Genomic DNA, 22290 nt, shown 5'->3' on the forward strand with positions numbered 1-22290 from the left:
TTTCTTCTCTTACTTAGTTTCCAGTGAAACCCTGCCGAGGACGAACTGAGTCTCTCTGCTCCACCACAGCAATGCTGCTCCTCACTGTTCTGTCCCTCTGTATCGGTCTTACCAAGGGAGATCAGAAGGGTCGTCTGGACCTTAGTGAGACCCTGGCTGCTCGAGTACCTCTGGGACAAGTAACTGTAAATGAAATGTTTAGGGAGGTGGTGAAACTGATGGAGGACACACAGCAGAAACTGGAGGAGGCTGTCCATCAGGTAGGAAACCAACTTTTCATCCTTTATCTAACACGGTCAGAACAGGTTTGTGCTCATTTTAACATTGAATCAAATCTGTTGGTTGGATTAAGTGCCTCTGAGGACACAAAAGTAAAAAAACACTTATGTAAGAATAAATTTACTTTTGTTAGAGCAGGTAAACTGACTGTACTGCATTGTTACAAGTATATTTCACATAAGAAAAGTAGTTCTATATAAAATGTTAGAATTGTTTCCTCACCCTAAGCATATAGGATCAGCCAAAACATATTATTTTGACACAGTCTGTAGTGATAAGATGTAACAGGGTCGTGAAAGCCTTGCCACAAAGGTGTCAGATGCAGCCCAGCACCTGTGATGTTGCACAGAAATCAACCAAATTCATTTGGGAAAATAAAAACAAGAAAACGAAAAAAAAAAACTCAGCAAGAAGCCACGCAGGTCCAGGCCCTGATCCTGGCTTCAATCTTGGTGTAAAGGAAATGACAGGACAGGAAAAAAAAACTGGGTCACAAGGCTGGTACATAAAGGACCCCTATGGCTGAAGCTAATAATGCTTAATTAGACTCCTTGTTATGTGTTGTTTACTGGGAATGGCACTGTCAGTCATTTGTGCCTCCATACTCCCTTCTAGCCCATACAACAAGTGGGCATTTTAAGTAAGCCTAATTAAACAAGGAAAATATGTATTTACAGTGGTACCTTGAAACTTAATGTCAGTTGGTTCTGGGACTGGCGTTGGGTTAAAAAAGTTTTTTTTTTTCCATAAGCATGTTTGGGAAACCTGTTAATGTGTTCCATGGTCCCATGGACTTGCATATATTTTAGGCTTATGTAAAATAATGGGGTTGTTTTTGACACATGTACTAAAAATAACAAAAGTATAATATAAAAACACTGAAATAAAAAGCTGATTCTTACAATTTCTCAGAACCTCAAGCTGTAACACAAGTTTAAAAGTTAAACAGTGAGGAAAATCCAGATAAACACAGAAACATGGAGCTTTCAGAGTGGACTTGATGGTTATTCCACACAAATGCAGATTTGTCTCATATTAACACTTTGGTGACGTATTACCGCACCGCTCAAGCCGAGCGCTGAACAAAGCGACTGTTCATTGTTCATTTGAAATTAAATAAATATATATATATTGAACACGTTGAGTTTAAGGGTACAAATTTCTCAACAAAGGGTGTTGAGTTTCAAAGATTTTCAATTTAGGGGACGTTGAGTTACAAGGTACCACTGTGCTTTGTTTTGGGTTTAATAAAAAAAAAGTACTTGAGCAAAAATGTACATACAGCAAATTTATGAATTTGTGTCTGAAGTTCTATAATGTCATGGCAATGATTGACCACAGTTTATGACTTTGTGTGTCCAAATAAATACAATAAATATAGCTTGATTGTCTGCACCCATAGTTAAGCCACAATTATTACATCAGGAAAGTCTAGAAAGTTCTGTACAAATTTACAAAAGCTATTTTGTGCAACTTAAGGCCTCAAGTTCATTGTACAAACAAACTACACTGATCAGCCATAACATTAAAACCACCTCCTTGTTTCTACACTCACTGTCTATTTTATCAGACCTGCTTACCATATAGAAGCACTTTGTAGTTCTACAATTACTGACTGTAGTACATCTGTTTTTCTACATACTTTTTTTAGCCTGCTTTCACCCTGTTCTTCAATGGTCAGGACCCCCACAGGACCACCACAGAGCAGGTATTATTTAGGTGGTGGATCATTCTCAGCACTGCAGTGACACTGACATGGTGGTGGTGTGTTAGTGTGTGTTGTGCTGGTATGAGTGGATCAGACACAGCAGCGCTGCTGGAGTTTTTAAATACCGTGTTCACTCACTGTCCACTCTATTAGACACTCCTACCTAGTTGGTCCACCTTGTAGATGTAAAGTCAGAGACGATCGCTCATCTATTGCTGCTGTTTGAGTTGGTCATCTTCTAGACCTTCATCAGTGGTCACAGGATGCTGCCCATGGGGCGCTGTTGGCTGGATATATTTTTGGTTGGTGGACTATTCTCAGTCCAGCAGTGACAGTGAGGTATTTAAAAACTCCAGCAGCGCTGCTGTGTCTGATCCACTCATACCAGCACAACACACACTAACACACCACCACCATGTCAGTGTCACTGCAATGCTGAGAATGATCCACCACCCAAATAATACCTGCTCTGTAGTGGTCCTGGGAGAGTCCTGACCATTAAAGAACAGCATAAAAGGGGGCTAACAAAGTATGCAGAGAAACAGATGGACTACAGTCAGTAATTGTAGAACTATAAAGTACAGTGAGTGTAGAAACAAGGAGTTGGTTTTAATGTTATGGCTGATCAGTGTATATGGAACAGTATTTAAGTATTTAACAGTAATAAAGGTCAAAAGTAATAAAGGAACTAACCAAAAAGTTTTGCTGTCCAAACAATCTAAACTTGCTTTTAAACATGTCTGATCAAGGTGAAACAAGCTCATGGATATATAACCAAATATTAGGTCTGTTGTTTGTATATTTTCAGAAACCCAAACTTCTAAAATTACTCAAATTTCTATTTTTTTAAATAAAGAAGTGTCCCAATCATCTAGTCACAAAAATAAAACATAAATAATACAAATCCCAAGACTGTAATGACTGGTATGACAGTACATGTTCCTGTGTATGTAAACCTTCAGCTGTACAATGTTTACATCTCTTTAAAGTTCTATGACTGGTGCACATGGAAAACACAAGGTCTTAATCATTCTTATTTAAATGTATATTATTTAACTCTATTTTAATTTCCTTCCTATGTTAACCCAAGTGGGTAAGCTTTTCTTTTTGATTACTGCTTATGAGGAGTAAAAAAGCAAGAAATGACATTGATTTAGTGGAAGTGCAGGTCAGGTAAACACTAACAGACAATAACAGTTATTATTCACTTCAAAACCACCAATATTATACAGAAAGTGACTTGAAAAACATATTATTCAAGATAATTAAAAAGCTCAGAGATTTAAATGTAAATTTGCCATCATGTGGTTTGACAGTCTGGTATCATTTTATTATTGTAGAATAAACCAGTATGTTTTGTGTTGACCTTGTTGCTATTTTCACTGCTCATACATACAGGTACATACATACTTATCTTTTGTCTTCCTGTGTGCACCATGTTTAGATGATAAACGAGACTTCCAAATCTTTGTATGGAGACCCTCTGCCTTTTGAGTACCACATCCAAAACAAGACAGGAACCAAGGTGAGCCGATAACGTAATTTACTTTGTCTTTTAGATCTCTCGTCTGGCTTCCTGTAACTGCCTGCATCATATTAAAACAGTACTTTTATACAAAGCCTTGAATGGACTAGCCTCCATCTTTTTAAAAGCACTTTTACGCAGCCGGATATTCCGCTATCACACCAGCGCAGAGATTCTAAACTCCTTGGTTCAAAACTCAGCGTTGCCACCGGTTGGCTGGGTGCCATCTAGCAGGCATAATTGGCAGTGCCTGCAGCAGACACGTATCTGCTAGGGCGGGATGACCGGACTATGTGAGTGGGGTCTTCAAACGCTAGGAGGACCGTAATAGGTGAATAAGGGTTCCGCAAAGGACTGCGCGCTGGTTGGAGGAGGCGTGAGCAGCAATATACTCAACTACAATCAGGGATCTCTCAGCAGCGGAAGACTAATTGACTATGCTAACTTGGAAGAAAATGAGAGAAAATGCATAAATAAAATAGAAAAAAAAGCACTTTTAAACCTTTTCTACACATTTACATTTGTGCCATTTAGTAGATGCTTTTAACCAAAGAGACTTACAATTAGAACTTAATAAAATACAAGCAATGGAAGGTTAAGGGTTTTGCGCATGGGCCCCACAGTGGGTAATTTACTTGTACAGTTACTTGTATGGTATCATAACTGCTGAGCTACCACTGCCCATTGGTTAAAATATGAGCTCTTTTCTGGACTAGCACCAAGTGTCTCCAGCTGCCTTTAATTTATGACTGAACACCCACCTTTTCATTAAAGCATCTACCTTTTTTAGAACAATCAAAAACCCTGTTTACTGTGCTTTTTGTAATTATGGCCTATATTGTTGTTCAAAAGTTTATGTCTTAGTAGAATTGGGTTTTTCAAATGTTGCTAATAGAAAAGAAAATGTTTAATGAGTGAAATGCACATGTGCACTTCTCTGAACAGTACTTTTTCTGACAGTAAATGGTATTTCCATACAATAAAACCCTATGGTTATACTGTAATATGGTTCTTAAATCTGTAGAAAAAATGTCCCTGCACACAGATTAGCTCAAGTATGAATGATCTCAAAATACAACCTTTTTTTTCCAATTGGCTCATGAAATGTCCCTAATGAGTGCCAACTTTTGCTGATTTTAATTTATTCACTGTTTTTTCCCTCTGAAGGAAACAGGCAGTGAGTCAGGAGGTTCTGATTCTTTCACAACTCTGATTCAGGAGAGCAGCTGGAATGAGATCGACCATGTGAGTACATGAAAATAAAATCTACACATTTCTCTTTCCTTTAGACAAAAGTCTGTGTTAACTTTTTTAATGCAAAACAAAATACGTAAAGATTTGATATATAGAGTAGGGGAAAAAAATTATGATTGTTATTAATTTGACTTTCCGTGCATTAATTAGACTTTAGGTGCTCACATCATGTCTTTTGACTTTGTACTTAAATGTAAAAGCATTAACAAATGTGTGGATGTAAGACCATAAATGCTGTTGTGTTAATGCTCATGTTACCGTACATCTACTGCATCTTGTACATTGTTCCTGCTGCTTTCAGGTCTTGGATTTCTCATTTAATTGTTGTTTTAGAAACATTTGTAATGTTCTACTTTTAAGTGATAGTTAGGAGTGATATCTGTATAGCACACACACTGAAGAAATGAGAAATAATCACAAATAGGCGCTCAGGTGGTGCAGCGGTAAAATGCGCTAGTACACTAGAGGTGACATCTCGAACTCGTTGGCTCGAATCTCAGCACTGCCACCTGGCAGGATGATGCCTACACGAACAACGATAGGCTTGTTGAACTCACCTCTTTCTGGTGAAAAGATGCAGTCGGCTACTGCACACGTGTCAGAGGGGTGTGCATAAGTCACGGCTCTCCTCAGTCAGAGTGGAGGTCAACATCAGTAGAGAGGAAGCGTAATGCAATCCTCTTGCTCAAAAAACTGAATGTAACTGAACCATTTATACCCTTCCCTCCACACACACACACACACACACACAAACACAGGTAACTGCACTGTGTCAAAGGTCAAAGACAATTTATATAAACAAAACATGTGTTGACTGTCATACAACAGTGGGAAAAGAGCTACTCAACTAAAAACTACCAAATCTACAGTTAGTGCAACAAGTAAAAAAGTTTGAACTGTGACCGGACGAGGACCCAAGTTTGTTTTGCACCAAAACAGTGGTGTTAAAATGTTAAAAAAGCACAAAAAATCCCTGGCAATTAGTGTTGTAGATTAGCATCTTGGGGTCAGTAGGTCTCCAAAACTACCACCAGAGAACAATTTTTCTGTCATCTATCCACAGATGTAGGCACCTGGAATTTGTTAAAGGCAACTGTAACTTTTACTGGAAACATGTTCTTTTGTCAGACGAGATAAAAGAACATGGTTCAAGATTTTTAAAAAGAAGGATGAACTGAAGAACCTGATGCCCACAATTAAGTATAGTTCAGGGTCTTCAATCTTCAATGTTGTGGTGCATTTTTTCATCCAGTGGCCCTTGGTAACCTCATCGTGGACTGCATGACCTACCAGGATATTTTAATTAAAATCTGTCTGCCAAGAAACTAAAAACTGTTTGTTGTTGGATCTTCTAGCAGGACATTGATCCAAAACATATGTCCAGATCAACACAAAAATGGTTTAGTGAACGTAAAACCACACTTCTGCCATGATTATCTTAGTCCCTGATCTAAATCCTCGCCTGTGGGGTGAGCTGTTATGGGTGCTATAGGAGAAGACTAAGTGCGCTATTTTACTGGCAAAGGGAGGTTGTACAAAGTGTGAACAGCAACAGCAATAATTGTGGCACGTGGTTTTGTTAAAAATTATAAATTTTTTGATGATGGATTTTTTTTCTGGGATTAAAATGAATTCAAATAAGGTAGGGTTTTAATTTTCTTTTTAGTGTGAGATTAAGCTAATTTACTACAAGTTGAATTTCAGATAACCCTTTATACTAACCCTTTCTGGGGTGAAGGCAACGCACACATATTGGGAGTACAAAGTACAAAGTACAAAGTCAAAAATCATTATGTGTGATTTGAAGTACAGTGGTACCTTGTAACTCAACGTCCCCTAAACTCAGTGTTCAGTTTGTTTTTTAAAAATGTATTTATTTAATTTCAAATTAACAGTGAACAGTCGCTTTGTTCAGCGCTCGGCTTGAGCGGTGAGGTAGTACATCATCAAAGTGTGAATATGAGACGAATCTGCATAACCGTCAGATTCACTCTGAAAGCTCCACATGTATCTGTGTTTATATGGATTTTTCTCACTGTTTCACTTTTAAACTTGTGTTACAGCTCGGGGTTCTGAGAAATTGTGAAAATCAGCTTTTTATTTTAGTTTTTATATTATATTTGTGTTTTTCAGTGTATAAGTGTCAAAAACAACCCCATAATTTTATATGCATTTCCACGGGACCATGGAGCACATTAACAGGTTTCCCAAACATCCTTATGGGAAAAAATACCTTGAAACTCAACACCTTTTAAACTCAATGGCAGTCCCAGAACCAATTGACGCTGAGTTTCAAGGTACCACTGTACATACTTTATATATCTTCTGCTAAATGCTGGAAATGTTAATGTGTGTATGTGCTCAAATTTAAAATATGCAGTTCTTGTAAAGCAACCAAAACTGTTCATTATAAATCATGAAGTAATGTCTGGGATTTTTTTAAATACTACATTAAAGATGGTGCCAGTGGGATCATTTCCAGTCATATTTAATAGACTTCTAGCATTGAGGAAGGTTTTCTGAGCAGCCATGTGCTTATTACCCCTCATTACTTTTTATTTATTCAAACTCCATTATGCAGAACATTTCCATTATCAGTGGGACGTTACACTGTATTTCAGAACTTTCGGGGGCAGTTGTTTATATCACTGGAGGATCAGTCAGCAGTAACCAAATTGCTCCATTAAACCGCATGTACACGCTGCGAGGAGCTATAACTCTGAACCAGCATGCCAGTGGTGCATGTTTGAACTCGATCCCCTGTTCACTCAGAACTCCCACACTTTCCACTGCCCTGATTTTTAAAAATGAGTCATTCGGTGCTTGGTTTAGCCTTTGACCTGTACCATGTACCATGTGCGAACGCTGCTTGTAAACTCTGAGTAACTTTATTGGGTCAGAAACACAACTGCAAGGGAAATTTATTAACACGCCAGCAGACATGAGTCACCTAATAGTTCCTACATGTGCCGCCAAATCAGCCAAGCGCCATACACAGTCCTACATTTTGTGTGTTCCATTTTACACCAAAGAAAGCAATATACAGTGGATCAGCAGTAAATAATGCCCTACGCTACCACAGAGCATGTGAGCGGTGCCAGTACAGCTGTTGGTGGTTTTGTTGTGGTACGTCTCTGGCTGTGGTGTGATTAGGCAGTCTGGAAGGAATGCATGAAGATTCAGGTTTGATTAGTATGGCAAAATGGTCACATGGCGCCAACAGTTTCACCACGTTACCAACGTGGATTTGATAGCACAGCACTGCACAGCAAGCCTTAATTTAAAGCAGAGTTTTATAGTCTTTTCCAGCATGACATATTTTTAATAATAGAATTATTCCACCAACACCAGGCAATAAAAATGTAATGCCAAAGATGGTCCTGTTTCTCATAGCTGTCACTGGGTGGTCTGCTCACCAGTTTAGCTTTTTATTGTTTACACTAAGTGGGGGCTGAGACTAAATGAGTATTAAGCCTTTCTGTTTTAAAAATGCAAGATGTTTATGCCCACGGCAGATAAATCACAAACATCAAGGTGCATTTGGCTCTAGTGGATTCAAAGTAAACCACAAAAAAGAAATTGGCTTTCCAGTTTGTTATGTGTTAATGAAGTGCTAGAAATTGTGAAAGCTTACTTAAGAGTCTGTGGTTCTCCTTGCTGCCACTCAAGTTAAACTGGTGCTTAAACCTGGAAGCTGGAGGATAAATGCACAGGTTAAACAGGGCTGGTTATTAGAGCCACCACGTGTAACCACTGATTAAACATGACATTCATCCCCCAATCTGTGTCTTACTGCAGCCCTCAGCTAAACCACACCCCATCTGTCACATGAGTATATAAATATGTATAGTTTGGACAACATACTCAACCAAAATCAACCCATGAAATAATTATTGTGAAGGGATTAAAAAAAAATGCTACATTAAAGCTGGTGCCAGTGGGATCATTTCCAGTCATATTTAATAGACTTCTAACATTGAGAAGGTTTTCTGAGCCATGTGCTTATAACCCCTCACTGCTTTTTATTTAATCAAATTTAATCTGTTGTTTTACCATGGGGGTATGTTTTCCTGTAGGAAAGTGGTTCTCAAACTTTTCAGACCAAGTACCACATTCCATCAAACCAAACATCTAAGCCCTACCTTAAGTCATCTTGCAGGAACATACATGCCTAATAATTACACCATAGTGTGTATGAGGTGTCTGAAGTGAACCTGGATCTTACTCAGTCCTGGTGTAAGAACACTGATGAGCCAAAACATTAGAACCACTCATTTAATACGCCGATAAGGCATAACATTATGACCTTCCTAATATTGTGTTGGTCCCCCTTTTGCTGCCCCATACGCAACAAACTGTGATGCACTGTGTATTCTAACACCTTTCTATCAGAACCAGCATTAACATCTTCAGAAATTTCGAATCCTGTCGCCGGTTTACCACTGTTCCTTCCTAGGACCACTTTTGATAGATACTGACCACTGCAGACCGGGAACACCCCACAAGAGCTGCAGTTTTAGAGATGCTCTGACCCAGTTGTCTAGCCATCACAATTTGGCCCTCATCAAACTCGCTCAAATCCTTATGCTTGATAATTTTCCTGCTTCTAACACATCAGCTTTGAGGATAAAATGTTCACGTGCTGTCTAATATATCCCACCTACTAACAGGTGCTGTGATGAAGAGATAATCAGTGTTATTCACTTCACCTGTCAGTGGTCATAATGTTATGCCTGGTCGGTGTATGCTGTCAAAACAGCTCTGACCCACCGAAACATGGTATCCACAAGACAGCTGAAAAAGTATGTGGTTATCTGGTACCAGGACATTATTAGCAGGTCCTTCAACTTCTGTACGTTGCAAGGTGGATCATCCTACAGTGCATTCTGGTGCTTTCTCTTACACGGATAAATGATGATACATGATGAAGGTTCATGGCCGTCCACATGATCTTGAAGGAAACAGGATTTGTCAGACCAGTCAACCTTCTTCTATTGCTCCTTCTGTCCAGTTCCAATGCCTGCGTGTCTGTTGTTGTTAGCATGGAAACTCTGACTGGCCTGCAACAACGTAGCTGCATACACAAAAGGATTTGATGTACTGTGTGGTGTCACACATTTACCACATCACCAGTATTACAATCATCTGCAATCTGAGCCTCAGTGGTTCTCCTGTTGGTCAGTACTAGGCACTGTACTCTTCAAGTACTTTGACATCAGTGAGTTGGGTGTCATTGGTTCATGGTCTCCTCAGATCACTGTTAGTGGGTACTTAATCTAGCTTAATTTTATTTTTTTACACTTCTGAGTAGAAAAGGATTGTTTGTTTGTTTATTAGGATTTTAACGTCATGTTTTTAACACTTTTGGTTACATTCATGACAGGAATGGTAGTTACTCATCACCTCTCATCAGGTTCATCACCTCTCAAGGTTATATCAAACACAGTCATGGACAATTTAGTGTCTCCAATTCACCTCACTTGCATGTCTTTAAACTGTGGGAGGAAACCGGAGCACCCGGAGGAAACCCATGCAGACACGGGGAGAACATGCAAACTCCACACAGAAAGGACCCGGACCGCCCAACCTGGGGCGGACCCAGGACCTTCTTGTGAGTAGAACAGAAAGAAAAAATAAAAAGAGACTTGATGTATAACAATCAAACAGTTTCTAAACAGTATTGGTCTCAGCTTTTTCCAACATTTCAGAAAGAGATCTAGATGGACCATGATATCAACCATATTGGCTTAAAATGTTGAGATTTGTAACAGAGGCATCAGTTGTTAGAGCACGTTCAGTAATAACAGAAAATCTGATTTTTTTAGGGATTATGTTTTACTGTTAAGGCCTTTGAATTCTGAATCGTTCTATCCAGAAATGACTGGACTGAAGCTCTACTTGACAGAGATGCTGTTTACTTTTTTTAGTTGACAATTGGCTTGACAGTGTTTGGTGTCCAGAAAATGTTTGCCAGACTGTTCACGTTTTGTCTCTTTTTCATGAGGTAAGTTATTTAGAAAAGCCTCCCACGCCAGTCCAAACTGTAGCAGGCTTTGATCATGGCTGTATGTTGACTCGGTTCCTGTCTGTAATGGCCTACAAACAGTTTAATATAAACCACATGCAGGCAGAACACATTATAATCAAGCCGAGTTCAGTCAGAGTAGATCTGATAAGTGTTCCACAGCTGTATTTTTCTAGTTGGCAACAACTATGTGATGCTAAATTCTGATTAGATGTGATTTTCCCCCCACTGCACAAAGTACAGGAATGTTTGGCACTAGGTAAACAGCAACAGCAATAATTGTGGCACGCGGTTTTGTTAAAAATTATACATTTTTTGATGATGGATTTTTTTTCTGGGATTAAAATGAATTCAAATAAGGTAGGGTTTTAATTTTCTTTTTAGTGTGAGATTAAGCTAATTTACTACAAGTTGAATTTCATATAACCCTTTATACTAACCCTGTCTGGGGTGAAGGCAACGCACACATATTGGGAGGGTGTTCACATACTCTTGTCCATATTGTGTATGTCAAAGTACAAAGTCAAAAATCATTATGTGTGATTTGAAGTACAGTGGTACCTTGTAACTCAACGTCCCCTAAACTCAGTGTTCAGTTTGTTTTTTAAAAATGTATTTATTTAATTTCAAATTAACAGTGAACAGTCGCTTTGTTCAGCGCTCGGCTTGAGCGGTGAGGTAGTACATCATCAAAGTGTGAATATGAGACGAATCTGCATAACCGTCAGATTCACTCTGAAAGCTCCACATGTATCTGTGTTTATATGGATTTTTCTCACTGTTTCACTTTTAAACTTGTTGTTATTATTATTACTATTAATATTATTATGATTATTATTGTTGTTGATATTACTATTATTATTACAGGCTTAATAGGTGGATTCAGGTATTAAAAGTGAAATGTTTTGGACTGAGACTCACTCCATTTTGCTTGGGAGGAGAAATGATACTTTGGAATTTCCTGATCTAGGGGCGTTGGACTGTGTACACACACACACACACACACACACACACACACACACACACACACACACACACACACAGTACTTTACTGCTGTGAGTGTGAGACCAAATGTGCAAAAATCATTCATCTACTTATTAAAATTAAATAAGTGCTGATACTGATCAGAAATGTGGTGGGTCCAGACCCTAATGTGGAAACACTGGGCAGGCTGTGCATGACAGGAATACACCCTGTACAACTAATCCATTACACACTCACCTGTATTCACTTGCTCTCAGCTAGAGACCATTTACAGTAGCCAATCCATTTACTACCTTAGTCTTGGGAGGAGACTGGAGTCCTTAAAGAACAACCCTATTGAGTGAGAGAGAACATGGCAAACTCTTTGCAAGCCTATTATGACTAATTTAAAAACCTGACCATGAGTAAATTGTACTAAAAGAAAATTGTATTAAAATAGAGTGACCTCTATATGACCTTTTTAGCTATAACAGCAGCAACTTTTCTGAGAGCAAAATGTGGGAATTTTTGCCTATTCAGTTAAAAGAGCATTTGTATGGTTGGGCAATGATGTTGGTCAAGAAAGCCTCAGTTCCAGTTTATTCTAAAGCCGTTCAGTGAGGCTGAGGTCAGAGCTCTGTTCAGGGCACTGGTGTTCCTTTAAACCCAGCTTTTCTTTATGTCTTTATAGGCACAGCCATCTTGGAACAGGAAAGAGCCTTCCCTAAACTGTTGCTGCAAAGCAAAATTTAATTAGAAAAGATGTTCCAAAACTTTTGTCCATATATTGTAAGTCCTGAGCACAGTGTGTTTGTGTGTTGTCTCTCTTCAGAAGTGTTTAATCGATGAAGACTGTGAGAAAGACAGTTACTGTCTCTATGAGATCAGCAGGTCTAAGTGCGTCCCCTGCAAATCCACCAACGAGGTGAGAGACGTCTTCACATTCAGAAGCACTATGTCATACTCTTATTGTGTTTTTTTTTTTACTATTGCCGTCCGTGTGTTTGCAGGAGTGTGTGAAGGATGAGGAGTGCTGTGCTGAGCAGCTGTGTGTGTGGGGGGTTTGTACACTAAATAAAACCAGAGGACAATCTGGTACCATTTGCCAGTACCAGAGTGACTGCAGCCCACTGCACTGCTGCGCCATGCACAAAGGTACCACACACGGAACGAGACGTCAAACGCCCAATGTTTTCCAAAAGCAGGGGTGAGGGGAGGGGCAGCTATACGTCCAATGATGGCTAACAGTCTGAGACCATGAAAATGTTTTTATTTTACATTACGTTTCTGCTCCATTGCCCCACCTGTTCCTTTGTTCTAACAGGGTTTCAGCAGATTTGTATCCATGGACCATTTTCTGCTTGAACTGGAGTAAAGTAATGTTTACTGTGAAAGCTTTTCTGTAATTTGCTCTGAATAAGAGTTTCTTAGAGTTTAATGCAGAAAATGTAAATTTAAATGTAAAAAATCCACATATTTGAGAATTTGGCACTACTTTATTTATTAATTTTTTTATGCATTTTCTCCCTTTTTCTCCTGATTTTTTGCGCATGCTGACCCCCGCCCCGACTGAGGAGAGCAAACTGACACACGCCCCCTCCAAAACATGTGCAACCAACTGCATCTTTTCACCTGCACGAGGCGAGTTCATATGCAGATCAGCCTTGTGCACATCAGAGAGCATCAGAGAGCCACAACCTGATCGCATTATTCCTCGACTCTGTGCAGACGCCATCAATCAGCCAGCATAACTGCACCAGTTATGAGGTCCCTATCCGGCTCCCTCCCTGAATGAACAACAACCAAACGTTGTTCATATAGCCACCCAGCCCCGCCAGATGGCAGAGCTGAGATTTGATACGATGTATTCGAAATCCCAGCTCTGGTGTGCTAGCGTATTTTACTACTGCGCCACCTGAGCGGGCAGTATTTGGCACTACTGAACAGCAAGTAAGCACATTTGTGAAATGGACAACATCAATCCCTTAATACAAACGCTCGGATTTCCTTTTATCTGATTACTGCCATTGAAGCGCATGCTCATATCTATTCATCAGAAGCTCGTATATTTCCAGCAATTGTTCATCTATTATAAACATGGCACACCAAATACTAACAAGATTCAAAATTCATGAATTCATTCTCTTCCATTCAATTTTTCACCCAAAATGTTGTGATTATGTGATTTGTAATAAAACACATTGTTTTAAATTGAAGAAAAATGTTACATAGAATCATGTTCACTAGCTGTCTCAGACTTTTGGCTCCCACAATATAAACACCAAAGTTTTAACAATGGGGAAATGTCCAACAAGCTCACAGTCAGGTGTCCACGTACTTTTAGCTCTATAATGTAGATCTAACAAATTATATATACAGTATATATATATATATATTAGTTTATGCATTTTCTTCCCCTTTTCTCCCTTTTAGGGCGTCCAATTGCCCGATTGCATCATGCTTTCTCTCCACCAATGCCGATCCCTGCTCCGATTGAGGAGAACGAAGCTAACCCATGTGGGCAGCATGCCGAATACATTTTATCACCTACACTTTTGACGAGTGCAGTGCAGCTCAGCGTTGTGTATGGAGAGACACACCCTGAGAGCACTCTTTTCTTATCTCTGTGCAGGCGCCATCAATCAGCCAGCAGAGCCAATCGTTGTTCATGTGGTTGGTCAGCCTTAGCCGGTAGGCAGAGCTGAGATTCAATACGATGTATTTGAGATCCCAGCTCTGGTTCCAGTGTGTGTTTTTACTACTGCGCCACCTGAGCTAATTTGACTAACTAATTTGACTGTATTCCTGAAACTGTAAGTTCAACAAGGAGGTCATCCATCACATCTCCTACATATAATGATGTAATTACTTGGCTCTTAAAGTGTATAAATGCTGCCAGTTCTTAAAAACTGGTCCCCTGGTACTGGCCTCAGCTCAGTGGGAAAAGATTAACAGCTGGAGCAACAATACTGCACTCCTACATTCACAAATCTGTGGTGGTTCCAGATCGTCTGCCCTCTATTTACCATCCACCTTTATCTTCTTTTACAATTTATTTCCCTTTCTGTGTTTTTCGACCTGTCATTGCCCTCCTTTTCATGTCTTTCAGATGTTTTTCTTTCCTCCCTTAGAGAAATGAAATTTTCATGCAGATGTTTCTTTTACTGCATTGTTTTGACAGTGCATTCAGTGAAAGTTTGGCTCTAGTGTTTTTGAGGTGAGCAGATCATGTTTCCACCTACAATCATAGTAGCATCAAATGCTAGCCATTTATTAAATGTGTACCACATGAGATTCAAACTCTAAAGCTTGAGATCTCAGCAGGGCTGGGCTATCTTATTAGACAACTGCACTATCTAAGCAACCTCAAGTACTTCTTAATGGGTGCAGTCAATATTTATATGGACACAGAAAAGTCACCTACATATATACCAATATACACTGATCAGCCATAACATTAAAACCACCTTCTTGTTTCTACACTCATTGTCCATTTTATCAGCTCCACTTACCATATAGAAGCACTTTGTAGTTCTACAATTACTGACTGTAGTCCATCTGTTTGTCTACTTACTGTTTTAGCCTGCTTTCACCCTGTTCTTTAATTGTCAGGATCCCCACAGGACCACCACAGAGCAGGTATTATTTAAATGGTGGATCGTTCTCAGCACTGCAGTGACACTGACATGGTGGTGGTGTGTTAGTGTGTGTTGTGCTGGTATGAGTGGATCAGACACAGCAATGCTGCTGGAGTTTTTAAACACCGTGTCCACTCACTGTCCACTCTATTAGACACTCCTACCTAGTTGGTCCACCTTGCAGATGTAAAGTCAGAGAGTCTCTTAGTTGAAGCCCCGCCATGGATTAGCGCCTTGTCCACAATATTCCTGCCTTGTGCTCAGTGTTGAAAATAAAAGGAAATGAAAAACCACAGGTTTAAGCCCCACCACAGCCAAGTTGCCAATGTTGGGTCCCTGAGCAAGGCCCTTAACCCTCAGTTGCTTTCACTGCATTAATTCACAATTAAAGTCACGGTGGACGAAAGTGTCTGTTTCAAAATGTGTAAAGACAGAAGTGTCTAAATGTGGTAACATGACTGCTGGTGCACGGACTTATTACTCTGAAACATGATACTTAAATCCCATACAGTATAATTCTAATTATCCTGTCACCCTGTTATTACATTTTCATCCATGTTTTGTCTTTAACATTCACTTTTAGGTTTATATAAATTGACAGCATTAATAATTTTCACATAACGTGTATAAATGTTTAAAAGTGTTTAAATGAGGTACCATAAGTAAAAATGATCAGACTAATCAGATCTGTCTGTCTCTCTCTCTGTGTAGCGTTGCTGTATCCTGTCTGTAGGCCGCGGCCTCAGGAGCGCCAGAGCTGCCGCGATCAGCCAAACCAGCTGCTGGATCTGCTGATGTGGGACGAGGAAGCTCCTCATGAGCACTGTCCATGTGCTGCAGGACTGGAGTGCCAACTATTGGGGTACGACTACATACACACACACAAACTCATAACACGTAACTTTGTTGGTGTGACAAATATAGACATCCGTATTGCCAAAGCTTAGTTACATATTTAGGAAATATAATAAAGAGAAAACAATAGCAATAATAAATATACTGTACAATATATTTTAAAAAGTTGCAGATATACATATAACGTAAGAAAAAACAGTGCAAATAGTAACAATAATAAAATACAAAAATATGAACAGTGACAGTTTGTTTGTTTATTATTTTAACGTTATGTTTTACACTTTCGGTTACATTTATGACAGGAACGGTAGTCACTCTACCCAGTTACACAAGGTTCATCATTTCTCAAGATTATATCAAACACAGTCTTGGACAATTTAGTGTCTCCAATTTACTTCACTTGCATGTCTTTGGACTGTGGGAGGAAACCAGAGCACCCGGAGTAAACCCACGTGCAAGACTCTCAAGTCTTACCTGGTGGCAGGTGTGTGTAGAGTGCTGCTAGTGTGCAGGCAACCAGACAACACTAGGTGACTAGACAACAGTAGGTGACCAGACAACAATAGGTGACCAGACAACAATAGGTGACTAGACAACACTAGGTGACCAGACAACACTAGGTGACCAGACAACAATAGGTGACTACACAACACTAGGTGACCAGACAACAATAGGTGACTACACAACAATAGGTGACCAGACAACAATAGGTGACCAGACAACCATTTTAAAATTATTATTAATATTTTATTGTTATTCAAATTTATTAGTAGGTCACTAACATTTTTAATGGCTCTGTCCAGAGTTTAAAGACATTTTACTTTATACAGAGTTTATTAACCTTTACGGTGTTAATTAATGTATGGAAACAACAACTATAGAACAAAACAAATGACCAATACATGATAAGATTAAGGGACAATTAAACAAATTAAAAAGACAGTTGAAATCTGCACATCTAGAGAAACACTCACTTACAAAAGATGGAGGATTTGGGATATCCTATAAACCAGGGGTGTCAAACTCATTTTTCACAGAGGGCCACATCTGCATTATGGTGGCCCTCAAAGTGCCGATTGTAACGTATCCTGCTGTGATTGCAGTCTGCCTTTTAAGTCTTGGACAATTTGTTGTTTTTCTTGGAGGCTAAATTCTGTGTTTGGTGTCAAAATGCCAAATTTATACTGTATATTTATAATGTATATCTACATTTATATTGTACTCCTTTACCACAGACACGGCCTCATAACACAAGAGACGTACTGTTTTTTCTTTTTGAAGCACAAACTTGTATACACTGCCATCTAGTGGTGGGATGTGGTCACCTTGCGGGTCACAAAATTGGCATGCATTGTGGGAGATGCAGTTTATGTATGATTTTACAGTGTGTTTTAAGACAATCATACGTCGTTTAAGCTCTCGCGGGCCATATAAAATGATGTGGCGGGCCGGATTTGGCAGTTTGACACGTGCTCTAAACTCATGGGCCATGTTACTGTGTATCCACACTGCCTTTTCTTAAAATCAATTAATAATAAACATTAATTAACTAAAATAATGTTGCTGCAGGTTTAATAATTGGCTTTGGCTTTAAATAACAGGCTAACTTTTCATTAACATCAGTTACAATAGAAGAAGTGCGTAAGAGATTCACCATGTAAAAATAATACACAGCTGACCAAACCTACAGGGCAATTAATCAAGTATTAAAGAAGCATGTGTTTCAATAATTTAGTCACAGAAAAAGACAGTTGATTGAAGAGAAAAATGACTGAAATCTAGAGGGAACACTGAGGGATCATGACATTACACAGAGCTAGTGAATGGAATATGTTTATTAAAGCAATAAGCCACGAGAGGCCGTGCGTTACTGTGATTTTAGCACGGGGATGACATTTTTGTATTGTTGCTAGGCAACATGAGGGCGAAAATAACATTAATTTTTTCTTTTCAGTGGCGTATTAATATGGAATGATGTGAGGTGGTCATAGGTGTGCGTTTATCGGGGATTTTACAACGGCTTTGAACGCGGCTCAGCCAATCAGATTTTAGGACCGGAACTATCCGTTTTATAATTATCATTTTTACATTACTACACTGGGTGGCCATGGGGGCGGGGTTATTTTGAGCAAATCCAAATATTGGGAAATCGTGATTACGGCCTTGTGGGTGTATGTAAACTTTCAACATCAACTGTAACAATTTAAATTTTTAACATCACAGATTCTTCTGCTTTCATTCAGTTCTTAAAATGGATCTGTTCCTAAATCTAAACCAGTAATTACTAATTTCCTAATTTTCTCTCCAAACATCTTGGACGATAATTTTATGAAGTTCACATGGGGCCAACAAGAAAATTCCTTTTTGTTGTTGTTATTTAGTGTGTTAGTGTGCTGCCTTGGCATTGTGTGTATACAGAAAGTGACCAGTGTGTATGTAATTATTTTAAGGTCAACACATCCTGCATTTAAGTGAAGCGTTCAGTGATCCAAACACCCCAATCCCTGTTCCATTCCCCAACACACATACACCTACCTGCCACCTCATAGAATCACTTGTGGTGAGGAAGTTCTGGCTTGGTTCAGTAATGGAAAGTACCAGGATGTGAGATATACACATGGAACAGTGCGTCACTCTCTGTCATCACCAGAGTTTTTCCTACCGACTCCCTCGCCCTGATTTAGCAGCACAGCAGATGGAAACGCTCAGCAGTGCACTGGAGAAGTGTCTCATATGCAATACAAGCATGTGGGGTGAACACACACACACACACACTAAACACACACACAGTGAAGATTAGGGTTGATATTTCCATTTAGGCATTTGCTTATACATATATTGAGTAATTTATTAAAAACAGTAAGAGTCTGATTGAACAGACAGGAGAAGTTCACTGCACCATCTGGGTGCTTGTACAGAGAAGATCCTTGATGCCTGTTTTTCTTGAGTTCTGTGGGGTGGATCAATAAGAGCCAGACTTGTTGTGTAAAGGGTATGAGGTACAGTGTTTGGTAACTGCTTTTAGAAAGCATGATTATTTTAAACTGAACATATGTACATAAGTAGCTACAGGTTTGTTTGTTTGTTTATTAGGATTTAAACTTCATGTTTCACACCTCTGGTCACATTCATGACAAGACAGGTAGATACTGACTACACAAGGTTCATCACTTCTCAAGGTTATATCGAACACTCATGGACAATTTAGTGTCACCAATTCACCTCACTTGCATGTCTTTGGACTGTGGGAGAAAACCCACACAGACGCGGAAAGGACCCGGACCGCCCCATCTGGGGATTGAACCCAGGACCTTCTTGCTGTGAGGCGACAATGCTACCCACTTAGCCACCGTAGCCACAGTAGCTACAGCAGGGTCTGATAGTGGACATGGGGAGACCTGTCATGAAGGAGTTACAGTAGTCCAGGATAAAATAATAAAAGTCTGGACAAGAATCTGAGTTGCTAAATCTTTCTGATGTTGTAGAGGAGGAAAAAACATAATTGAATTTAAGTTATCAACATAAGCCAAGAGTGATAGCTGGCTATCCAGAATGACTGCAAGGTTTCATACATTTTCCAGTGTGATCTGAGTGTCAGGTGTCAAATTTAAAGTTTAAATAAGCTTTTAACGAACAGGTATATCATGACAGTCTTGGAATTTTAATGACTTTCACAAAGGTTATCTTTCTGTGAATGAATGACTGGACACAAAAATGTTAATACTTTCATACAAACCATAAAAAGTTGGAATATTTTATACAAGAACAAGTATTTTCTTCTCTATTTATCTCTGTCAAAAATGTCCAATATCACGAGATCCAGAGCTGGATCTCGAATACATCATATCGAATCTCAGCTCTGCCTGCCGTCTAAGGCTGAGCGGCCACATGAACAACGATTGGCCTGTTGTTCAGATATGGGCGGGACTAAGCCGGATAGGATCTCTCTCATAACTAATGCAATTACGACCTCTGCTGGCTGATTGATGGCGCCCGCACAGAGATGAGAAAAGAGTGCTCTCAGGGTGTGTCTCTCCGTTTACAGTGCTGAGCTGCACTGCACTCGTCAAAGTGTAGGTGATAAGATGCATACGGCATGCTGCCCACGTGTCGGAGGGGGTGTGGGTTAGCTTCGTTCTCCTCGATCAGAGCGGGGATCGGCATTGGTGGAGAGGAAGCATGATGCAATCGGGCAATTGGACACCCTAAAAGGGAGAAAAAAGGGAGAGAATATGTTGCCTTGATGGAAGAATGTCTCTCTAAAATCACACGTACGCAGGTCACCCATGCCTTGATCACTGATGCACCACCATACCATGAGTTGGCTTTTGCACCTTTCACGGAGAACAGTTTGGATGGCCTCTTTAGTCTTCGAGATAGAGAACTCGACATCCATTTTTCTCAGAAACAAGGCAAAATGAGTCACCTAACCACAGCACATTTCCACTGTCTTTTGGTTCATTTGAGATGAGCTCAGGCCCAGGGAACTTCAGCATTACTGCATGAAACTAATGTACAGCTTTCTCTTGGTAATAGGGTTTAGGTTGCAGTTCTTGATGCAGCTGCTGACTTCTTAGTACTCTTAAGCCCCCAAGTTCTGGATTTCCTGAATTTGTTCACGATATCTTGAACAGTAGATGGTGATATTATTTGCAATCGTTGCAAGAAATGTTTTTTTGAACTGAATAACAATTCTCTTACAAAATTTGTCAGATAGTGGTAAGCCACAACCATCTTTGCAAAAAATGAGCCTTTGTCGGATTCCCATTTTAGACCAAATCATGATTCCCTTACCTGTTACCAGTTCACCTGCATATTGTGAGTGTTTCAAAACAGTGCAGCTTGAATATTATACATTTTTTCATTGTTCCAACTTTTTTTTCAAATGTAAAATGTGTTTATATTTACAAAACACAGTCCAGTTGGCCAGAGGAAACGTTAAAAGTAAATTTTTGTACATTTATCAGTTAATTGAAGCTATAAATGAATTGACACGTTTAACGATAATGGGATTTGTATGTTTAGTATGCTTTCTCATATCTGGCACGTCTACAGTTGATGTTAATTACAGTAATGCAATATGTAAAATAAATAATGAGAGCATTTTTCCTGTTTTCCCCCTAGCCAAAAATCAGTGTGCCTGAAGCAGAAGAGATCAAACAGAGATCAGAACTGACTGCTACCTGAGAGAGAGAGCATCTATAAGCCCTGTATATAGTGGATCTTATTTAAAATGCTGCACATACTGTTGTGTTTTTATGCAAGGTAACGTTTCAGAATGTAAATGACTTTTTGTATGAATAAAACTTAGAATTTAGATTCTTCAAGCTACATCTGACTCCATATACCAGCTATGCTCCGGCTCTCTGCAAAATAAACTCGGCATATTTATAGCCTGGTTTATTACATACACCTACTTTTGCACTGTGTTTTAAAAACCCAACAACACTGTTGCACCTGATACTTATACCACCATAATACACACCACAGTTCCCTGTTCGATGTATAGCCCCACCTAGTGTTAAGAGTGTGTCTGTCCTGTTTCTTTCTCATTGAGCACCACTGATCGAGATATGTCTACAGCATTATGTACTGCACTCATTAGGAATAATGTTAATCATTTATTTATTTATTTTTCAACAACCTTTTCTTCCTGGTCAGGGTCACGTTGGGTCCAGTGTCAAATGGAAACAATAGGTGCAAGGAATACAGGAATACACCCCAGACAGGGCACTAATTCATCACTGGCCAACACCCTCATTATTAAATGATAATATGTCTGAATAATAGATGACAGTAGATAAAACATTTTGAATGATAGTGTGGGTATTTGAGGTGGAAAGAGTACTAAAATATTTTACTCAAGTATTTTTACTTAAGTACGAGTAAAATTATTAGTCTAAAATCTACTCTAGTAAAAAGTAACTCATTTAAAATGTACTCAGAGTAAACGTTACTTAGTTACTTTTTTAACAGAAGGAGGGGGGGGGGGGTGTCTCTCCTGTGTAATGCAAACAGGACAAGTGGATATAAATCTCACAA

At 39.3% G+C, this 22290-nt stretch overlaps 1 protein-coding gene across 2 annotated transcripts; it reads left to right on the forward strand.

The window, feature by feature from the left end:
* The first annotated feature begins 69 nt into the window (after positions 1-69).
* dkk3b (dickkopf WNT signaling pathway inhibitor 3b) lies at positions 70-21565 on the forward strand. Of its 2 annotated transcripts, none has more exons than XM_063000117.1 (7): positions 70-260; positions 3432-3512; positions 4680-4757; positions 12588-12680; positions 12766-12910; positions 16105-16255; positions 21373-21565. In XM_063000117.1, the coding sequence occupies exons 1-7, from the start codon at positions 72-74 to the stop codon at positions 21422-21424; spliced, it is 789 nt and encodes a 262-aa protein (XP_062856187.1). In that variant the 5' UTR covers positions 70-71; the 3' UTR covers positions 21425-21565. The 2 variants fall into 2 exon arrangements, with proteins under 2 accessions (XP_062856187.1, XP_062856188.1); XM_063000118.1 differs by having other exon boundaries at positions 12591-12680.
* The last annotated feature ends 725 nt before the right edge of the window (positions 21566-22290 follow it).

The sequence above is a fragment of the Trichomycterus rosablanca genome, chromosome 8 (assembly GCF_030014385.1).
Source record: "Trichomycterus rosablanca isolate fTriRos1 chromosome 8, fTriRos1.hap1, whole genome shotgun sequence".
Lineage (NCBI taxonomy): Eukaryota > Metazoa > Chordata > Actinopteri > Siluriformes > Trichomycteridae > Trichomycterus > Trichomycterus rosablanca.